This window comes from Pan troglodytes, chromosome 3 (genome assembly GCF_028858775.2).
Source record: "Pan troglodytes isolate AG18354 chromosome 3, NHGRI_mPanTro3-v2.0_pri, whole genome shotgun sequence".
Lineage (NCBI taxonomy): Eukaryota > Metazoa > Chordata > Mammalia > Primates > Hominidae > Pan > Pan troglodytes.
The window spans coordinates 15526708-15550000 of NC_072401.2; the positions used below are offsets into that span (position 1 = coordinate 15526708).

Below are 23293 nucleotides of genomic sequence, written 5' to 3' on the forward strand. Positions count from 1 at the left end.
AGGATTGAAGTAGGATGAGGGTTGTGAAGGGAGGCGTGAAGTGTAACTTAAGTTCGATCCTTTCAACTTAAACTATTTCTATAGCACAATAAGTTCCTTTAATAAAGGATTAAAGGGCTACTGTGTTCCAAAAGTAATAAAAATATATAGAATATTTTTAGTAATATAAATAAAAACCTATTTTAGTTAATGGTTCTAAGACCCGGAAGGCAATCCTTTTAAGCAAGGAAACCCAGAGCTTGAGTTAGTAGGTTACATATGGGATGAGAAGATAGGAGAAATAATTTTAAAGGGAGACAAATGATGGAAAGGTTAATTAGAGAAGTTTGATTTATTCATAGTGTATAGTCATTCAGACTTACGTGCTATAATAAATAAGGAATTATTAATAATATAATATACTGCTTTAAAGTTGATCCAGGATTTTCAATTTGGAACAATTGTGAAGTACCCAGGGTAACTGTACACTCCCTAATAACATCACTGCCAGATATTTTTATGATGAAATCAAGGCTGAAATCCTTGATAAATAACTTCAATAATTGTGAGAGAGTGGGCAAGATCTCTGAAGCATGAAAAAAAGCTGGGGTAACACTAATACAGGGGTCAGGAAACCATGGCCCGCAGGCCAAGGCTTCTGTTTTTGTAAACAAAGTTTTATTGAAATGCAGCCAGTATTTATTCATTGACTTTTGTCTGGCTGCCTTGAAACTACAATGATAGCACAGTTGAGTAGTTCCAACAGAAAATGTCTGGTCTTCAAAATGTAAAATATTATATTTAATACTGACCCTTTAAAGAAAAAAATTTGCTGACCTCCCTTCCCTAACTTTTAAGAGACTGATGGTGTCTGCTCTACACCTATACCCAGCAATATGAATTTTTATAGAAAACAAATTTTAGTAAACCTAATTTTAAAGCATATATATCTAGAAATTAAATAAAATTTACAAAGACATATAAGGTCATAGATTATAAATTTTTTAAGTAAATTATCTTCTTTATCCTTTATGAGAAAGGTACAAACCTATTGGAGCAAAACATTTTTAAGCCGTTAGTGTGTACATTATGGTGCCTTTCTCAGTTATTTGCAGAATCATACCCGAGTGTATTTGATTAAACAGATAATGCTGAAAATAGATCAATCTGAAATATACTTCTCTTGTTTCGATAGTTTTTTAAATTAATGTTTGGTAACATTAGCATAGCGCCCAGTGTCAGAGTTAGTAATCACCTATAACTTCTCTAACATACATGGATGTGTGCCGCACATACACCTACACACACACGGAGACCAGAGACCATAGGGGATAGCCATTATTCTCGTTTTGCTCTTCCTTCTCTTATTACTTCATTCATCTATAATCTTTATTATAACTACTATTTTGCCTTTAAAATTATACATTTTAGGTAGCAAACTTAATGTAAGCTATTATACTTGCATTTGTAGGTAGGGTTCTTGAACTCATAGTTAAGAATATCTCCTGTTTTCTGTATTTTACCTTAATATGGCCTTTGGAATATTTCTCTGTGCTTTTGGCTAAGCAAATATCTTCTACCGAAGGAAGGCTTTTTCCCTCTACTTCTTTTTCTCCTCTATCCTTTTCTGTCTATAACTATCTCATTCTTTGTAAATCATTCTCTTTTAAAGAACCTTTAATTAGAATCTCACTCCAGCCTGGGTTATAATTAATCTTCTCTGCTTCTAAATCCTCAGATGTTTTATCTGTATTTTCTATTACGAAACTTCAATTTGCCTTTCATTCATATGTATGTATCAGTGCTTATGTACATAAATATCTGTCATAAATACCTGTACATATGTGTGTATATATACACATATTCATACATATTATATATATATGAGCGTATATACATTTTAATTTAGACTCATGGGAGTAGCATTTTTGTGTAACGGTTTATTCTTGTTGCCTTGTAGTAGGGTCAATAATTTTGATTTGGGTTTCTTTCATAACAGTGCAGAGAAATGAAGTGTTTGGAGTCAAGATCAAGTGATAATTTCTAAAATCAAAAAGCAGAAGACCATAAGCAAAAAAAATCTGCCACCTTAAACAATGCAAAACTGTAGTTTTAAATTGTTTTGAGTATAGGGTTTGCAAATTAATATCTTTAGGGTTCTCTTACTGATTTTAATGGCAAGGAAATATTACCTTTAAGATTATTTATCTGGTGAAATAAAAAACACATCTAACTCTTGTGGTAAGAGCCTTAGGAATAACCATATCAGCTCTTCTTTTAAAAGAAAAAAATAATTTCATAAGTAATTACTTTTAAATATTTATAAGTATCAGTCTCAAGTAAAAGAGAAATGATTAGCTTTTTGTATGGAAATTGTATAGAAAGGAAATTACAATTAGTAATTTTTATCAGTTATTTCTTATTGGTGAATAACATTTTATTGTATGAATTTGTTTATCCATTTTCCTATTGATAGATGTTTGAGTTATACATTTGGTACTTGTTATGAATAAAGCTTCCATGAATATTTTTGTACCTTTTTGTATGTGGGTGGACATGAGCACTCGTTTCTCTTGGATGTATAAGTAAAAGTGGAATTACTAGTTCATAGAGCAAGTATATGTTCAACTTTATTAGAAACTGCCAAATAGTTTCCAGTTTTATACTCCAGTAGAGTATGAGACTGACTTTAGTGTGTTGGCCTTTTTTTTTTTTTTTTTTTTTTTTTTTTGAGATGGAGTTTTGCTCGTGCTGCCCAGGCTGGAGTGCAATGGCCCTATCTCGGCTCACTGCAACCTCCACCTCCTAGGTTGAAGCGATTCTTCTGCCTCAGCCTTCCAAGTAGTTGGGATTACAGACATGCGCCACCACACCCGGCTAATTTTTGTATTTTTAGTAGAGACAGGGTTTCACAATGTTGGCCAGGCTGGTCTCAAACTCCTCACCTCAGGTGATCTACCTGCTTCAGCCTCCCAAAGTGCTGGGATTACAGGTGTGAGCCATCGCGCCTGGCCAAGTGTTGGCTTTTTAATTTTATCCATTCTGATGGTGTGTAGTCCCTCACTGTGGCTCTAATTTGCAGTTTCCTGATGACTAAGGATGACATCTAAGCACCTTTTCATGTGCTTCTAACCCATTCCATTGTATTCTTCTGTAAAGTTCCCTTACAAGTCTTTTGCTCATTTTTAATTGGGTCATTTTTCTTCATTTATGGGAGTTCTTTATATATTTTGTCCTATTTTCCAGTAGCGTATTGCTTGCCATCCACTTTTTAACAGTATCTTTGATAAGCAGAAAAATGTCTAAATTTTAATAAAAATCCAATTATTTTCATTCACCATTAGTGTCATTTAGTCCCAAGAAATTATCACTACCCACAAGGTTATGAAGAAATTCTAGTTTCGTTGTTTTAACTTTTGCATTTAAGTCTGTGATCCTTCTTGGATTTATTTTTCAGTATGGTGTGATACAAGGATCAAATTTATTTTTCCCCCTCCAACTAGAAATCCATTTATTGAAAAGATTTACTTTTCCACATTGAACTGCATTGGTACCTTTGAAAAACATCAAGTGACTGTACATGTATAGGCCCATTTCTAGACTCTATTATGTTCCATTTATCTGTCTACTCTAATATCAGTTTTACAGTCTCAATAACTATAGCTAACTAGTGAGTCTTGAAACTTGGTAGTGTAAATCCTCCAACTTTGGCTTTTTGTTTGTTTGTTTTGTACGCTCTCCTTGATTGTTCGTAGGCCTTTGATTTATCATAAATTTTAGAACTGGCTTGTGAATTTCTAGAAGACAGTGTGCTGAGATTTTGGATGGATTATATCCAGTCTGTAGATTGGATAATTTGGAAAGAATTTACATCTAATATGGTTTCTTCTGTTTATTCATTTATTTCATATTTTTAAGATTTTGCCACAGCAAATTTTTGTCATTTTCGGAGTAAAAGTCTTGCATATCTTTTGTTAAGTTTATTTGTCAGTATTTGGTGGGTTTGGATGAGGTATGGAAATGATATTTAAAATTTTTCCCAGTTTATTACTAGCATTTAGAAATAATTTGGTTTTTGTAAATTGAATTTGCATTTCTTCCCTAGATAAATACAATTATTTCTACTAGTTTGATTTCTTTGAATTTTACATGTACAATTATGTCTATACTAAGTAATTTTATTTTTCTTTGCCAGTATTCATGACTTTAAATTATTTTTTTCATCTTCTTTGATTTGTTGTACCTCCAGTAGTACAATGCTGAGTAGAAATAGAGTGAACATCCTTCCAAACCTTCAAGAGAAACCATTTGATAATTTATTATTACAGACTTTCACTCTTTTTTTTTTAAATGCTCTTTATCGGATTGAAGAAATTCCCTCCTACTCCTAGTTTTCTGGGAGTTGTGATTTTTTTTTTTTTAATTATGAATAGCTGTTGAGTTTTATCAGATGCATTTCCTACATTTATGGAAATAATTTTATGGTATTTCTATTTTTGTCTGTTTATGTAGTACAATTAACAGTAATTGGTTTTAAAATGATAAATCAATCTTACGTTCCTGGGGTGAACCCCACTTAATCATGATTTGTTTTCCATTTTTATCTATACTTCTGGATTCATTCTGCCAATATATTTTTTAGGATTTTTGCATTTGTGTTCATGAGGGATATTGGTATATAGTTTCCTTATGTTTTTGTCAGATTTTAGTATTGCACTTGTAAAAAAAAGTTGTGAAGTGCTTCCTCTTTCTTTATTCTCTGGAAGAGTTTGTATAAAATTGCTATTTTTTCTTCTTTGAAAGTCTAGTTCATTTGCCAGTAAAGCCATCTAGGCCTGGATTTTTCTCTGTCGGAAGATTTTTTTATTTTAAGTTATGATTTTCATTTTTTTTTAGCAGATAAAGAACTTTTCAGATTTTTTCTCCCTGTGCCATTTTTGAAAAGCTGCATTTTTCAAGGGATTTGTTTCCTCTAGTTGTTAAATTTATTACCATAAAGTGGCTAATAACATTCTTTTTAATCTTTTAATGTTTGTAAGTTCTGTGTTGATTGATGTCTCTTTTTTGTTACTTTATTTCCTTCATCGTACTTTCTTTGTATTTTATTTGCTGTTCTTTTTCTGGCTTTTTGTGGTAGAAACAAGATGATTTGTTTTAAGCATGTCTTGTTTTCTAATATGCTTTTAAAACTATGAATTTTCCTTTGAGCCTGGCTTTTGCTGCATTCCAGCAAAATGAATTTGTTGTGTTTCATTATCATTCAGTTTTATTCCTTTGAGGTGTAAGAACCTGAAAACATACGTATGGTATCCTTCTTAGAAAGCATGTTTAAAGTATACTACAGTGGTAGATATAACTTATTTAATGGTTCTCCTTTTATTGTCATATTAATTTGGAATATGATAAAAGGATAATTGGCAAGGTAAAAGGTCAGACTTTGTCAATGATATATATTCAGTTAACTCTGCTTTTAAATGAGTATTTAAATCTGTAGCTTTTATGGCTTCTTGAAAAAAAGCAGTCATTATTGTCCAACAGTGAAGATTCTTGTTAGTATGGCTAGTGTGCAAAATGTTCTTAAACTTTTCATTACATTCTTTGTTTAGCTGAACTTCGTTAATAGATTATAGATGTTTTTAGTTACATGAATACTAAGTAATATTTTATTATAGTAAACAAAAAGTTTGAGTCATTTTTGGGTCACTTTTCTCTTTGGCATTGCTTATAGTGTGATTTGTCACCACATTCTTTTTTTTTTAATATAGACCCTAAGTATTTGTGATCCATATTTTTTCTCAACTTAAATGTCTGTTAGAAAGACATTTGAATACTTACTGTATTTATGACACTGCTAAGTTTTTATTTGTGTTAGGGCATTTTAAAGTGAAAAACTTTCCAAAGTATTGTACATCTGAAATAAATATAGAATTTGGATTTGTGATTTTTTTCCTTAAAATCAAGTTTTTATGTATGCTGTTTATCTTATTCCTTTTAAAGTAGAGAATTATTCAATTAAAGTCTAACCTTTAAAAGTTTGACCAGTTATTTACAATTAATATTATTTTTAGTGGGCCTTGATGTTCATTTTATTGAGTAAAAATAGTTTCATGTTGAAGAGTTTCCTTTCTATTGATCACAAAAAATACTGACATTTTGTTTTGCATTGCTTCCTATTTCTAATAACATAGGTATTTGAAAAGTTAAGTGATATTCACAAAGTTACTCAGTGAACATGGGTATTTTTCAGAACATCGTATTTAAACAGCATTTGAATCTTTAGAATAATTCATTTCCTATATCAAATATCATCTTTCTCTCTGTTGTTGTGTCTTATAAACTAAATTTTTATGTCAAACATCTAGGTAGCTAGCTACCTCACTCTTTGACAGGCATGTGGTCCCTTCCTTCTTGTCCCCATCCCATTCTGTTCAGGCTGTCGCATTTCTAATTGTCTTTGTTTGTATCACTTGCATCATGTGTCATATTTTTCAAGATGTTCTATGGCATGTGATTTAATATATAAACAAATACCCAACATAAAACGGTCCGGTCCGTGGCCTGTTTGTTTAATATATAGACAGATACCCAACATAAAACCGATACTGGTCCATGATCTGTTAGGAACCAGGCCACACAGCAGGAGGTGAGTGGAGGGCAAGTGAGCATTGCTGCCTGCCTGAGCTCCACCTCCTGTCAGATCAGCAGTAGCATTAGATTCTCACAGGAGCGTGAACCCTATTGTGAACTGCATGTGTGAAGGATCTAGGTTGTGTGCTCCTTATGAGAATCTAATGCCTGATGATCTGAGGTGGAACATTTTCATCCCAGAATCATCCCCCTGCTGTGGAAAACTTGTTGTCCACAAAACTGGTCCCTGGTGCCAAAAAGGTTGGGGATCGCTGCTATAGATTATATGCATTGTCTCCTATCCAAAAAAATCCTTCAGTTAATACTGAAAGAAAAACAACTTGTCCATATTCTTACTGTTTTTCCTTCTCTAACATACTTCTCTTCATTTGATCTCTATACTTAATAAAACTCTAAATACATGCAATGTGACTCCTACCCAACTTTCCTGAAACAGCTACCTTCACAGATCATGTATGTCCTCAAAAACAACTGTTTATTAAAAGTAATTATCTTAATATCTCACATTGTTACTTAATTGCTCTTTTGTTCTTTTATTGGTTTTTTGGTGCTTCTATTACCATGATATTTTAGCTGCCCTCCCACTTTTCTTACCACTCCTTTCTCTAGCTCCTTGAATGTTCTGCTTCTTCCTTGTAAGTTTCCCAAGGAACTGTCCTCATCATTTCTCGCTGGAGTGTTTATCATTGATGTTATAAAGGACCTTAAACTATAACCCGTGGAGTTGACTCCAAATTATTTTCTCAGAAATATGACATTTCTTTTCTCCACTTCCTTTTCAGCTTCCTACTATACATTTGCTTCTGAACATCCTAACAGCATATAAAACTTTACATCTAAAGCTTAAATTGTTTTCCTTTCTTATACCAGTTTCTGGTCTTAACTGTCCTTATGTCAGTTAATGGTTTTATCATTTTCTAAAGTCTTCCTTAGATCTCTCCTTTTTCATTCTTTCTCCCTATTTTGTTTCCTATCTGCTTGTGACTGCCATCCATCCTTTGTGGATTTTTTGCACAGCTTCTGATCTGCTCATTTTCAGCTACCTTATCCATATTGACTAAGTCTCCCTAATGCATAGAAAAAGTTATCATCTTGATTGAATCCTTGTATCTAGTTTATTATCTTCACCACCTACTAAATGTCTCGTTAGCCTGTCATTCAACGCTAAATACTCTAGCCTCAAAGGGCTTTTCTGGCTTTTACTCTCCTTGTTTCCAACATATTTCAGCCAACCTTGACTATTCCTTATTTCTCAAGTAAGTTCAATTTTTCCTACATTTTCTTATGTTTCTCCTTTCACTTGGAAAAAAGGAAAATTTACTGAAAACCATGTTCCTGTAAGTATTTCCACCTATAGATATTCTCCTCTTTCTAATGCCTCACTATGTACTGCTATTTTTCTCTTTTTATCCCAAATGCTATTTAATTTCACTTAGAGATTTAGGAAATCATCCTTTTATTTGACTCCTTTCCTCCAGAATATATCCTCTGAGCACTTTGAAGCTTTCTTATGGATGTGTACCGTGGTTGCATATATAGATCTTATCTTTCTAAATGTACATTCCTGACAGCCAGGGAGCATATCAGGGCATTTAAGTTTTGTGGAGGGATTACCCACAGAGTGGGGATTACTTCAGAGGATTGTGCAGGATGTGCCCTATGTAAGGATTACCTCCTGAAATGTGGGCTCAAATGGGCACTAACGTGCTAGAGGGGGTACCTTTTCTATTTTGCACATGTGCGGAAGCTCTTGTTTCATATAATTGGCACACGTGTAATAAATTAGGTGAAGACCTTGTGTACAAGTATTAACTTGTTCTCCTTATCCTTACTTACTGTGGTCTACAAGTGATTTTTTACAAATTATATCACCTTATCTATTTAGTCTGTGTCATTTCCTTTCTGCCACCAGTTTCTGAAAGGTTTCTCCTGTTATATATCCATTCTAACTGTCCACATACATTAGGTTCTTGCTTATAACAAGTTCTTGCTCATAACAAGTTGAAGTGATCTAGTATCTCTTTTGCAGTTTAATTGTTGACATATGACTATGTTTATTTCTAAGTCACTCTTTAGATTGCTTCTTTCTTGAGTCCAGGTAACTAAAACCACATGCTATTTAAATTTCTCTTAATTTTTATGTTCACCTGCATCACCTTCATTTTTAAGTCTTTGAATTTGTCATTGGTATTTTTATGCTTAAATTTATCATTTTCTCAGATCTGAGATTCAAGTTGTATTTGTTCTTTATTCTAGGTCGTTCTTCCCTCTTTCCAATAGATGATGGCTTGCTTGATGATGGTCACAGTGATCAAGTTGGAGTTTTAAATTCACCCACCTGTTACTCAGCTCACCAAAATGGAGAGCGAATAGAACGCTTCTCTCGAAAAGTTTTTGTTGGTGGTCTTCCTCCAGATATTGATGAAGGTATTTATTAAGATATTTATTAACATGGTGATTTGGGCTTTAACAAAAACAAAAAAATATGAAATTTAATGTGAATGGACTATGAAAGTTTTTACCACCTAGAGATTTTCAGAATTAGAATGCATTTTCTTCTTTTAAAATACTTTATCTCCTGTTGAAATATGAAAGTAGTTGAACAAAAGCTTTTTTATTTTTCTCTTTAGATCTTATCATATTTGTAACTGTGAGCATTTTTTGTAAATAAGATTTTCATGACCTAGGTCATATTCTTCTTGTTTTTAAAATATAGAATATATTTAGGTATATAAAACTTAAAGCTTTTTGTATCACCATAATGTGTGCATGCACACATACACTGAAATAAATGGAACCAACCATAAGATAATATCTGCAATGCTTGGTAATCAAAAGTTTAATTAATTTTTATTTTTATTTATTTATTTATTTATTTATTTATTTATTTTTTTGAGGTGGAGTCTCGCTCTGTCTTCCAGGCTGGAGTGCAGTGGCGCAATCTCGGCTCGCTGCAAACTCCACTTCCCGGGTTCAAGCGATTCTCCTGCCTCAGCCTCCTGAGTAGCTGGGACTACAGGCGCCCGCCACCATGCCCCGCTAATTTGTTGTATTTTTAGGTGAGACGGGGTTTCACTGTGTTAGCCAGAATGGTTTTGATCTCCTGACCTCATGATCTGCCCACTTCAGCCTCCCAAAGTGCTGGGATTGCAGGCATGAGCCACCATACCCGGCCAAAAGTTTAATTTCTTTAAGGATAAATGTGCTCTTAGAAACAGGGAAGAAAGAGGCTATTAAACCCGAAAGGGAAATGGAAACAGAACATGAATAGGAAATTAGGGTTTCACAAACACTAGTAATTGTATGTGATAACAAAAGAAAATTAATTGAAGACTTAAAATATTAAGCTATATTTGTGAGGTTATGGGAAATGTATCACTCATTCTTACATTTTAGGAAATTTTTTAGTTATGATTCAGATATCCACAAACTTATTCTAAGTATTGATCTTCATAAGCTTTCTATGTAATGAAATAACGTAAGACATAGCAATTGGATGTAACCTATATGGATTTCAGTGAAACTACCAGGCATGTATCAGACCCTTGTATATTTTTTCAACATTGTAGTTATTCAAGTCTTGTTTTAGCAGACCTTTTTTCCTATAATAAAATGATTTTATTTGTGAAGCAGTAATAGATTTTATTTAACTTATATATGTTGGCGTTTTTTTCAATCCAGTGCTATTTGTGGTTTGGTGTACTATAAAGTCATTAGTATCCATACAATGTTATATAAAATTTTAAAATTCACATGGAATTGAGTATTCTAACCAATGCATTGCTTAAAAATGAATTTATTTTGACAAAAATTGTTAATCTTGACATATTATTTTAATAAGTATATTAGACATATTCCCAGTGTTTATATTCTAATTTATCTTAAGGTATTTGGCACTTTTAAACGTTAAATCTTCATAGTAACAGTACAGAATTTCTTAGAACGAATCACTGAAACTAATTTCTAATGTGTATTATTGTACTTTCTTAAGATGAAATAACGGCTAGCTTCAGAAGATTTGGGCCTTTGGTAGTAGATTGGCCTCATAAAGCAGAAAGCAAGTCCTATTTTCCACCAAAAGGTAAGGATTGTTATTGTTAATATTTGCTAGGAAATTGGTTGTGTGAGAGCAAAAGAAAGAATAGCAATTACTTAGCCAGTTAGGAATCATAAGAGACTTGCTATGATTTGATAATAATTTCATAGACTCAGATCAACAAATGTTTGAGTATTTTCTCTGTCTAAAGCATCATTTCAAGTAACTTGGGTATAGACATATGAGACAGTATCTCTCTGCATTATGAAATTAAGATCTATGTGAAGTGATTGGTCTTTCATAAAATATAAATTTATGAACAGTTGAAATATAAGATTTACATTAAATGTTCTAGATAACAGCAGAGCAGTAGAAATTATTACCAACTGTTGATGAATAAATAATTTAGATAAAAGACAACATAGCTAGTTGGGTCTATTTTTTTTTTCAATTATATAAAGATGTAAAACTTGAGGAAGATGCTTAGTTATGTTAGTCAGTTATTGCTAGGAAGACACCGTGGCTGATCACCACAGGACAAGAATTACAAATTGTGCTAACCTTCACATGCAAGTCGCATGATCAAGTCACCATCTGTGGGGAGAGGAAGTATATCCTGCCCCCAATAACAAGAGGAAGAGAAGAGAAAGGAGTCTTGAACATTAATTCAGCTAGTCAGAATTGCTAATGGAAGGTTCTCTGAAATGAATAAAAAAAAGAGGGGAGGTTCAAAGATTAAGACTTTACTTTAAACATTGCTGAAATATAATTTTAGAAAAAGCACACCACACATACTATTCAGTTTCATGACTTAGTGAATTGTCAAGCCTGGAGAAAAGACCCCAATAGAACTGTTAAATGGTTTGATTTTGACTCTGGAAAATGAAGCATGATAAAGAAGTTATTAGCACATAAAAACTAGGTACAGGTTTCTGGTGATGAATTATATGAGTCATATCTACTTTCTGCCATTGAGAATTGTAGAACCTTCACTAATAGTTCACATAGTTTTTTAGATAAATGGAGTAATGCAATGTTTTTTTAATACTTGCAGATTCTATATGTATGTAGGGAATCAAGAGCATCTTTTGAGTAGGGATTCTGGATCCCAGGCCTCTATGAGAATCTGATTAAAGCTATCTACCTCTCTCCATGTAGTCTGGAGTTCATTGGAGGTCACAAAACCTTGGTTTAGACAGGAAATTATCTCCACATAGATAGAGATGTTTATTTATTAGCTTAGTTTTAGTGTTGTCCATAGTTTTACTCTCTTGCCATTTCATAAAGTTTACTTTATAAATGCCATTTTTATTGAATACTCAAGAGTATTGAGTTATTTTGTAATGTTCCCGACTAAGCTACCATCATCACTTGCCTGGACTGCTTCAGCTGTCTTTCTAGTCTCTCCACATCTCTAGCCCTCTTCAGTTTTCTCCTATAGTCCAGTCACAGCAGTCTTTGAAAACTCATTGGATGGTGCTATTCCTTACTTACCTGCATAAACCCTTTAATGGTTTCTCTTATTTTTAGGATAAAAGCAAAAATGCATTCCCTCTGCCTGGCCTTGCCTTCTTTCTAGCTTCTTCTACTATTGCTGCTTGTTTCCTTCCAGTCCCACAAACTGGCCTTGTTCTCTCCAGCCTCAGTGCTTTTATGTATGATACTCTCTAGACTGATTGTATCTCTTCCTTAGGTCTCTTTATATATTCCCTACTTATCTTTTGTATCTCAAGCTTAAGTGTAAGTTGATCACAGAAACCATTGAGGATCTACCAAATGAGGTCAGTTCCTCCTGCCCAACTCCTAGTGCTGTCTGTGTCTTTCACTCCTAGCACTCATCACAGTTGCAGTATTACATTTTTACAACTTTAAACATTTGTAATTATTTTATTAATGTCAGTTTCTTTCAATGGTCTGTAAAATAGTGTCTTTATTCACCTTTGTGAATGTTCATATTCTCAATAATTCACGGATTGTTAACTGCCTAATAAATGAGATAACAAAAAATACTATAGGGTGGAGAAATTACTTCAAGTAGATGGGGGAAAGCTTCACTGAGAGGTTTGGAATTAATCTAAGGTACTGTATATAGATAGATAAAAAGCACTTGAACAGAGTTCCAGGCAGGAATGGAAATAGAATTTTAAAAAGGAATTAGGAATTGTTTGGATGGAGAAAGATGCAGATTTTTGCATGAGCCACTTGTTCACTTACAAGGATGATGTACTTTAAGCCTAGAAAGATGGGATGGAACATATTTAATGAAACAGAATAGTCGTTGTCTTTATTGCTATTGTTGCTATCATTGTTATTATGGTTTTGCAGTATTTAGTTTCTCTAATCGAAAAAATAAAATTGGCACTGGCAAATCATAGTTTTTTTGGTACAATTACAGTTAAATGTAGCCATTTCCAAAGACCAGTATCCCCAAACCTTGTTCTTTCAAGCAATTTTGTTATTTCTGTAATTCAGCATTTTCCATGGTTTGGAAAACACTGGTATAGAAGCATCCAGTGGGTGAAGCTACCTTGTAATTACAGCAGTGACTAGAGTCCCTTAGATGCTAAGCCACACATGTACGTAAGTTTCCTTTGCAGTGAATAACCTTCACCTTATGTGATTATTAGCTTGCTTTAACAGATTCGAAAGAAGCTATTATGTAGTATGTTTTTGTTAAGAATATTTTAATATCTAATGACTTGCATTAGGTAAGTCATAATTTACCTGATATGGCTTAATTTTTGTAATATAAACATTCCCTAATAATAACAAAAATTGAGCAATATTAAAGATATTGAATTTAGAGTATTATTTTAAATTAAGCAATATTAAAATATTAATATCAAAAATTATGAAAATTGGCCAACATTAAAATATTGAATTTAATATACTATTTTAGTAAATTGGTCTTATATCCTTTTAATTATTACAAAATACTTGTAGTTTCCAGATTGTTATTTTGTATCAAAATTAAAGCCTTAAAAAAATCTTCATTATTTTCAAGAATATTTAAATTGTTTCCAGCAGTGTAAAAAATCTAAGACATGTTTTTTAATCCTGTGTAATCTTACCTTTGGAAGTTTGTATTTATATAGGGTGAAATCATTTATATAAGGTGAAATGGCTCCAGGTATTTTTTATGCAAACAGGTATTTTTATTTTATTAAAATGAAGTACTTTAGTGTCACATCAGACTTTTGTGGCATAAAGCTATGGTTGACAATAAGCTGAGTTTTCTGACTTCAGTAAAACATGACCTTACATTTCCCATTATACGATGGAACAGACATACATGGCTTGCCTGATGTCTGCTTCATACTGGGACTAGATTAAAATGCCGTACGTTTGTTCGCATAGAAATCTTGCCAAGGTAATGGATAGATCATTTATAGCTATCACCTGCTGGGAATAATCACATAATAGTAAACTTGCAGTGTAAATTTTGATGCCTTCTTTTTATAATGTAGTCTATTCTGTCTGCTGGATACATGATTTTTTATTAAAGATTGACAATTGGTTGTTTACAAGTCTAGTCTCCAGACAGTTTGAAAAATGTATTCCACTGCTTTCCAAGTTGAGGCTTGATTTAAAAGTTTTGATCCATCTGACCCATGTTTTATTAAGGAACATGTTTCATTCCAACCTTCCTACTGTAGCTTTCTTAGTATTATTGGGAAGTTTTCATGAGACTGTGCAATGTTTCCTCTGCTTAGGGGATTTCCTAGACCTTTCCAAGTGTGTTCCAGTCTAAAAGTCTAGAACTTGGATTAACCTGAGGGCATTTATAGCAAACTCTAGCTCCAGATATACTCACCTGGTTAATTCTGCCAAGCTCTTTAAGAAGGTAGTATCACTACTAGAAAGTGCATGGGAGACCTTGGGGCTGACCTCGGTTTGAAATTATTCAACCAACTATTTACTATGAGACTGACTTTGGTGGTACTTTGATTTTTTTCTTCTGTAAAACAGGAATAATATTTCATAGACTTTTGAGAATCAAATACTAATGCATGTAAGTTAATACAGTATCTGATAGCAAGTGTTCTATATAAAGTAGCCAATTGCTTTACTGAGTATCTGTTTTAATGTGTATTACATAAGATATTGTGTTCTCTTGTAGAAGGTAAATGGTTTTTCGTCCTATTTGATAGTTTGTTTTTTTTTTCAAAAGCATGTATTTTCTAAATAGTACTGAAATTTGGAGTAAAATCACTTGGCTTGACATATTGCCTCATCTTTAACGGTTATTCCAGGCTATGCATTTCTTCTCTTTCAAGAAGAGAGCTCAGTTCAGGCACTAATTGATGCTTGTATTGAAGAAGATGGAAAACTCTATCTGTGTGTTTCTAGCCCTACTATCAAGGACAAACCAGTAAGTAAATACCACATGAACTTCAGGCTACAAATGCAAATTTTTCAAAAATTGTTTTGAAGTGATTGTTAATTAATAAAAGAACAATTAAACTACCATGTTGAGTTTTAGTTTTTGAAACATCCAGATAATTTATAGCAGGAGTCCCCAACCCCTGGGCAGTGGACCAGTACTGGTGGTCCATGATCTTTTAGGAACCAGGCCACACAGCAGGAGATGAGTGGCAGGCAAGCCAGCATTACTGCCTGAGCTCCGCCTCCTGTCAGATCAGAGATGGCACTCTATTCTCATAGGAATGCGAACCCTATTGTGAACTGCACGTGCAAGTGATCTAGGTTGCATGTTCTTTGTGAGAATCTAATGCCTGATGATCTGAGGTGGAACACTTTGATCTCGAAACCATCCTCCACCACCTCCATCCTTGGAAAAACTGTCTTCCTCAGAATTGGTCCCTGGTGCCAAAAAGGTCAGAGACTGCGGATTTATAGTATCTAGATCAACAAAAGTTATAAAAATAATTTGTTTCCAGATCCCACTATACAAATTTTTAAGCAATAAAAGAATCACTATTAACTGGCAAAAACAAACAAACAGAAAATTCTCATAAGCCATCAAGGGAGTAAGACCTAATGTAATTTTCTTCATAGGTTCAAATACGTCCTTGGAATTTAAGTGATAGTGATTTTGTAATGGATGGTTCTCAGCCTTTGGATCCCCGAAAAACAATTTTTGTTGGAGGTGTTCCTAGGCCATTAAGGGCTGGTAAGTAGAATGTTAACAATTTTGTTTAAAAAAATCATTTAAATATGTCCTAGTCAATTTAATAAACGTTTGGAAGCTATTGTGTACATGACACTATTGGACAGAGCAGGAGCAGATTCTGCATGCACCAATTGCTGCTAACTACAGAATTTTGAAACAAATTCTGAGGCCCTCTCTTGAAACTCTCCAACTGGAGAATTGGGTACTTATCTATCAATATTAGTGCAGTAGCTAACTCAAAGCAAATCTATAAGAATCCACCTAAATACTTCCGATTTCCTAAGTGTACCTCTCTGAGATAAGAGAATTTGGGGTCTGTTTATTTTGTGTAGATCGATTCTGATATCTGAAAAAGAAATACGGGATTTTTTTCTCTTTTATCTATATTTTAATCATTAAAGTAGCACTTTAGATAAGTGAATGATGATAAACTTCTGTTTATCAATAACTAGGAACCAAAAACCTACCAAAATATGTCACATAGGAATATAATTGTAGATGTAAATGCCCACTTTGCACATGTTAGATGGTGCTATGCACCACGTGTAGAGTGTTAGTGATTTCCATCACTGAGAACATCCTCTCCCCAGTCACAGAGATATATGTTAAAGAACTATTCATACATGGAAATACTTATAGAATATGATGACTTCTACAAAAGTACTATAGGGAACAGAAGAGCATGTAGCAAGGAAATATGATATCTGATATCTTGAAGGTATTTGAAGTCTGATATCTTGAAGATATTTGTAGTTGAGCTGACATATAAAGACTGGGCAAAAGGAGTAGGATCAGGGTGGTAGTAGGGTTCTGAGGAATGTGTTTCACAGAAAGGGAACAGCTTATTTAAAGGTCTTGAGTGGAGGGAAACAGGGTGCTTTGAAGGAACTGAAAGAAGCCCAAAGTGCCTGACTTGGGATACAAGGAGTGAGGGAAGGGACACGAGACAGGAGTCAAATCATACAAGTCTAATAGACTAACTTGGTATTTATCCTCAGAGCAAGGGTAAACCATTGAAGAGTTTTTAAGCAAAAGAGAGACTTCATTATCTTTGCAGTTTTCAAAGTTCACTTTAGCTAATGATTCAGAGAGGGGGGGCCAGGGTGAGAGTAAATGCGGGCAGACCAGTTTAACATCCTATTATTACAATCCAGGAGATAGACAATGGTGGCTTGGATTAGTGGTAGCAGTGGAGAAAGCCAACTGAACAGAGGTGACAGATATTTATGAGGTAGACACAAAGACTGAATCTCATCTTTCAGTCATAAGCCACTGGGTGGATAGTGATGCCTTTTACTGAGATGGAAGGAACACTGGAGAAGGAGCAGATAGGGAGGGAAGATTGTGTTCTTGGTTTTGAACACAAGTTTATGGCACCATTCAGAGCTCCCAAATAGAAATTTCAATTAAACCATGGTATAGTATATTTTTTATGTATTTTTATGGTGGTATCTGGTGTATTTTTTAAGAGAATCACTCTTTATACTGTTTTAAAAACAAGCTGGGAAGGCAAGGGCCAAAAGCAAAGAGAGATAAGGTTATTGCCATGAACCAGATGAAAAATGATGTTAGCATGAATCAGGATGTTAGTGATGGAGGTGAGGCAATTGGACTCAACATACATTTTAAAATCAAGTTTACAGGATTGCATGTTCAGTATGGAGCAAGGGAAGAATACAGAAAGAATGAAGCCAAAGATCTTGACAACTTCATCTTTTCTGTTGCTTTCTAACTGGGTCAGCAGAAACTCATTGGAGCAGGTTTAATGGGATAGGGGAAGATTATGAGTTCCATTTTTAATATACTGAGTGTGGCCAGTGCCTGTATAGACAGTTGCATGTACAAGTCCGGCATCCATGGGAGAGGTCTACACTAGAGATAAAAATGTAGGAGCTTAAAAACATATAGATGGTGTTTAAAGCTATGATACAGGATGAAGGTACCAAAGCCAGGAGTGTAGATAGTGTTGCAAGGATTGAAAGTTAGGGTACTCTGACATTTAAAAGTTAAGGCGTTTAGGATGAACTATCAAGGAAGACTCAGAAGAAATGTATCAGTGAGGTAGGAGCAGAATTAGTGGGATAATATATTCTAGAAGCCAGATGGAGAAAATATTTGAATGAGAAGGAAGGGATTAATTGTGTTCAGTGCTACTTACAGATAGATTGACCATTGGACTTGGCTTGAACAGTTATAGTGGAGTCATGGTGTGATAGTCTGGTTAGAAAAAGAGTTGAATAAAGAGAAAGGGAGGAGAGGAATTGGGGGGAATACTGGAACAGATTTTGAGAAATTTGGTTATAAAGGGGAACAGAGAAATGGAGCAGTAGCTGAGAGGGAGAAAAAGTGTTATGGGGATTTTTTTTTAAGATAAGAAAATTATAGTGTACTTGGGAAAACTGATTATATAGAAGGGAAAGGGGAGAATTGCTGAAGCAGTGTCCTTAGTGAGAGTGTATGGGATCTAGTATGCAAGTGAAAGGATTGGATTTAGGAAAGAGCATGGAACTGTTTCTCTATAGGACAGAAGATAGAGTATATAGTGGGTTTAGTGCTGTAAGTAGGTAGATGTGATGGTGGTGAGTCACTTTATAGTTTAAAAAAAGCATCCTTGATTCCCATCCTTTTTTAACAACAGCCTCTTATCTGCCATTCTACTCCTGGTCAAATGATAATATACTATTGACCTTTACGTTTTACAAAAAGTACTTAAAAATTGTTGATTACTGTGTTCTCTCACATTTGATGTAAACTTCTTTTCCTTTTGAAGTGGAACTTGCTATGATCATGGACCGGCTGTATGGTGGAGTTTGTTATGCAGGAATTGATACAGATCCTGAGCTAAAATACCCAAAAGGTGCTGGGCGAGTTGCTTTCTCCAATCAGCAGAGCTATATTGCTGCCATTAGTGCTCGATTTGTTCAGCTTCAGCATGGTGATATTGATAAACGTGTAAGTTGCATATTGGGAAATCACTTATGTCCTATCATAAGGTGCCGATCCAAAGCCTCATACCCTAACGAGTTAATAATATAATTTGAACACTTTAATTTTTATACTTCTTTAAGCCTTAAAGGATATTATATAAAAATATCCTTGAAATGGAAAATTACTGAACACACTTTAAACTTTAGGTATAATATAAAAATATTAATATCATTGTGCAGCCATGTCAAAATTTTTTAATCAGCCAGTAAGGTCAAATATTCTAACCATGGAGGCAGAGGTTGTTTTAAGAGCCTGTACATTGGAGTCAGACTGCCTGGGATTGAACCCCATTTCTACAAATTAACCTTCTGTATGCCTCTTTTTCCTCACTTGTAAAATAGAAAACAATGATAACATGTCTTTCTCGGTAATTTTGAGGATTAAATGAATTTACATATATATAAGCACTTAGAATAGAACTTGACGGAGAGTGTTATTTAAATGTTTGTTTTCATTTGTCACAAAATCTAAAATAAAAATGCATTGTGTATATTTCTCTAAAATAATTGACCTAAACTTAAAATTTTTTTAGTAGCATTGCTTGAATCATCACAATAAGAACTTTTAAGGAGTACTAGGAATGATAACTGAAACCCCTACTGAATAATTCCAAGTACTGACTACCTTCTAAAATAGGGAAAGACACTAGCATTCATTTACAAATCTATTTTATGCCAAAATCTGTGAACAGTTCCTATACATAGCTAAATATATTATAAAATAATCATGTTTATAATTATAGTATAGCAGAAATACATTAAGAATATGCGAGTAAATGAATTTTTTATATCTGAATTAGTAGATAGAAGATATAATTTGAGTGGGTACTCCTCTTCCCCAATATAACAGTTTCTTCAAGCCTCTTCTGGGGCTGTTTGGCACATTAAAAGACTATTTTGGGGACAGGGAAGCTGATTAATTAATACCGATTGACTAGACCATGCATGCTAGAAGTAGTCCTCAGTGTAATTACCCAACCGTCTCATTTAGAAAAGAAACGCAGCATAGGTTCAGTTCACAAATGCAGAGTAGGTTTTTTTTGTTTGTTTGCATTGCTACTTAAAAGGTTGCCAAAAAAAAAAAAAACTAAGAGGAGGTGCTCTGCTTTTGACAAGACACGCATACATAACTTTTCTGAACTTGTCTGAACATTAAGAGTTGCTGTAGTGTTGTGGTTCTCAACCTCTGCTGTACATTATTCACCTGGGAACTTAGAAAAATCTTGACATTTGGGTCCTACCCCCTGAGGTTCTGCTGAATTGGTTATAAAGCTCCGGAAGTGACACAAATGTACAGCAGTGGTTTAGACCGCTAACAGAGAGGTGATAGGTCACAGACGACGTTATTTACATAGTATATAATCATGGTATTTAATATACACTACCAGAAGAAAAAGACTGTTACAGTGTCATACCTCATACCTCTTTGTTTCTGAAATTATAGTGAAGGACCGATTATTTGGAGCAGAGTATTGACTCTTAAAGAGCAACTCAGTTGCAGAGCAGATGAATTGAGATACATGTGCCTTCTTAAAAAGGCATTGAAATACCTGAGGGAAAAGCTTATTTTCTAAGATATGTGCTACAAAGGTAATTTTGAACTGTATTTGAAAGAATTTGAGCCTTAAACATTTTACAAGTCACTAATATTGCTTATACAAAGAAATATTAAACCATTAACCTTTATACCTTTCATCTCTCCAATATGAATATGGTTATTAAACCATAAAAATTGAATAAATATACGTGTATAACTGCCAACCCAAAGATACACGGGATACTTCTTTGGCGGGAATGAAAATTGTTTATTCCACTTAACTTTTTAGACTCATGGATACTGTGGTTTAGTTCCTATCTGATAGCTGGAAAGCAGTCACCACAGATGTGTAATTCATTATATTTTTTTGTATGTTATTTCATAAGTAGTATAATTCACTGTGACTTCTAGTAAATGTTAGAAAATAAGACTAGGTGAAGTGTAGTGTTAATTTTGCATATAGAAGAGTTTAATTATTAGAGATTATTAATGAAAAATAGGTTTTGAAATTCAATTTTCCATCTTTAAAGTCTGGTTTTGAGTAAACTAGGTTAGCTTCATAAAACTAATATCTAGAATTTTAAAAATACAAATAATTGAAATCATTGCATTTGTGAAATTTTCATTCAACAGTTTTATATTAAAAGGTAACTCCTGAACATCTGGCATTTTATCAGGTATTATGGAAGTGAAGTAAACATCACAGACCCTGGTTTCAATCTGTCTAAAATCTTATTTAAAAAAAAAAGAAATAACCATGAGAAAGAAACCCAGAAAACATATGTAAATGTATTGCATTTATGCATATATTTATAGCATTTCTACTTCGTGCTAGATGTTCTTCTAGGCACTGGGAACTGAATGTTGAGCAAATGGGTGCTGTCCCAGTGTTCATGGAGTTTATAATTCAGTGAGATGAAATCCAGTTAACTCTCATGCTACCTTAATTTATTCTTTGTTCGTAATAATGTTCCCATAAAGGAAAAAGTTGAGAGATAAAGATTAAGCATAACAATTTTAAAAATTTGTGTTAAAGATTGTAAAGCCACTGGAAAAAAGGTTAAAAACTCTTAACTGACAAAAGAGAACTCATAAATCAATTTAAAAAACAAAACTCCAGCAAGAAAATATGCAAAAGATACAAACAAGCAATTCAGAAAAGCGAAGTGTCGAATATACATAAAATATATTTATCCTAATCCTAATCAATGAAATATAAACAACAATGTAATTCCATTACCTGTCTATCAAATGAACATCCTACAGTTCTTGTAATCAACTTTTAGGTTGTTTCTAGTTTGTTGTTGTTCTTACAAATAATATTGCGGAAAATATCCTTATATTCATTTTCTGCACTCATGCAAGTATTTCAGTAGAATACATTCAGAATACAAACTGTTGGGTCATTACTTTTTACTATAGGCAACCTTTACTTTATGTCAATCCAGTCCTTCAGAACACTCAGTGTTCTGTTGTCTCCTAAGGAACGGCTGAGCTGTTATGCTGTCTGGCACTTTTCAGCCAAACAACAGTAAAAACCTTCCATTCATAAAGTTATCACAAGCAGGAAAGCAAGGCTATTGCAGCTAATAGTAGCTAATACTAATTTATAGAATATTTTACCATGTGCCGAGCACTGTCTTATGCTTTTACATTCAAATTTAAGCCTCACAACCCTGAGACAGGATCTGTTATTCCCACTTGACAGATGTGGAAACTGAGGTGGAGAAGTTTATCATTCAGAGCTGACTCCAGTCTGAAGTGTTCTGCCAAGTCAGACCTTCACAACGGAACTTGTACTTCATATCTTACAAATTTACAGAAGTCTAGGCATGCCCTTTGTAAGATTCTCCACAGTTCTGGCTTGTCTGTGCCAGTTATTTCCAAGCAGAGCGTGACTCGCACCTGCAGTGGAGAAGCGCTGCCTTAATCAGTGGCTGTTCGGGTTCTGCCATCTCACAGGTGATATTGGAATGAGGGGAAAAGGTGTGGAAACTGTCTTCCATGACTACTTGATATCTCTTTTGTTTTTCACTCATAATCTCCCCTAACTCTGAAAATACCAGCACACAGGTGTTTCAAAGATGTTATTCAAGAAAGGTGAGAGTGGAATGTTTTGCAAATCAGATTTTTATAGATTTTTAAAGTGTTTTAACCTACTACATTGTAAAGCTCCTTCCTTGAGAAACTGCCCATTTCCTCAGCTTTTCATGCTGGTCCTTTTTTTCTGCTGTAGAAACATTTTAAGTTATTACAGAATTTGATTTCTGAAGCAGACCCTAATGAGACTTACTTTCTTTTTTTTCAAGGTGGAGGTAAAGCCATATGTGCTAGATGACCAGATGTGTGATGAATGCCAGGGCGCACGCTGTGGTGGAAAATTTGCTCCCTTTTTTTGTGCCAATGTCACTTGCCTGCAGTATTACTGTGAGTTTTGTTGGGCAAATATCCACTCTCGTGCTGGACGTGAGTTCCATAAGCCATTGGTAAAGGAAGGTGCTGATCGCCCACGTCAGATCCACTTCCGCTGGAACTAAGAATAGCAAACTGGCCTCTGTTTAACAAGGAAAGAAAGGGTGCATGTGGCTTACTGTGTCTGAAGATACTGACATGCAGAAGAAATAAGTGCATTCTTCTGCTTTTCACCCCAGCTATCAATACATGCATCTTTATCAGCAGCCAAAACACTACAAGCCTCTTGTTTTTCACCAAAACCCTACATCTCAGGCTTACTAATTTTTGTGATATTTTCATGTTCAAATAAAATGTTTTTTTGTATTTTCTCCAAGTTATTTTTATATGTAAAGTTAAAATTAGATATGAGAATGTTTTGCGTAGGGGCAACACAGTCTGCTGCTATATAGTGGGGGAAGCGTGCACTTATTTCTAAACATGGGTTTTTAACTTCAAGATCTGCCCCAGTAATTTACCAAAGGTAGCAAAATAATAGTGAAGATGGAATATGTCTGCTA

The 23293-nt window shown here is 34.0% G+C and overlaps 1 protein-coding gene across 24 annotated transcripts in view; it reads left to right on the forward strand.

Annotated features, from left to right (window-relative positions):
- Positions 1–23293, forward strand: part of CPEB2 (cytoplasmic polyadenylation element binding protein 2) — a 67665-nt gene that overhangs the window by 41039 nt on the left and 3333 nt on the right. For 19 of the 24 annotated variants that reach the window (XM_016951360.2, XM_016951362.2, XM_016951357.3 and 16 more), the window contains 6 exons: positions 8884–9054; positions 10619–10708; positions 14917–15035; positions 15683–15797; positions 18568–18749; positions 22631–23293. The exon at positions 22631–23293 is cut by the window's right edge and continues 3333 nt beyond it. In XM_016951360.2, coding sequence (XP_016806849.2) covers positions 8884–9054; positions 10619–10708; positions 14917–15035; positions 15683–15797; positions 18568–18749; positions 22631–22858 — 905 coding nt within the window. In that variant the 3' untranslated portion in view covers positions 22859–23293. Of the gene's footprint in view, positions 1–8883; positions 9055–10618; positions 10709–14916; positions 15036–15682; positions 15798–18567; positions 18750–22029; positions 22308–22630 lie in introns of all 24 variants that reach the window. The other 5 variants (XR_008547743.2, XR_008547744.2, XR_008547745.2 and 2 more) reach the window with 2 other exon arrangements.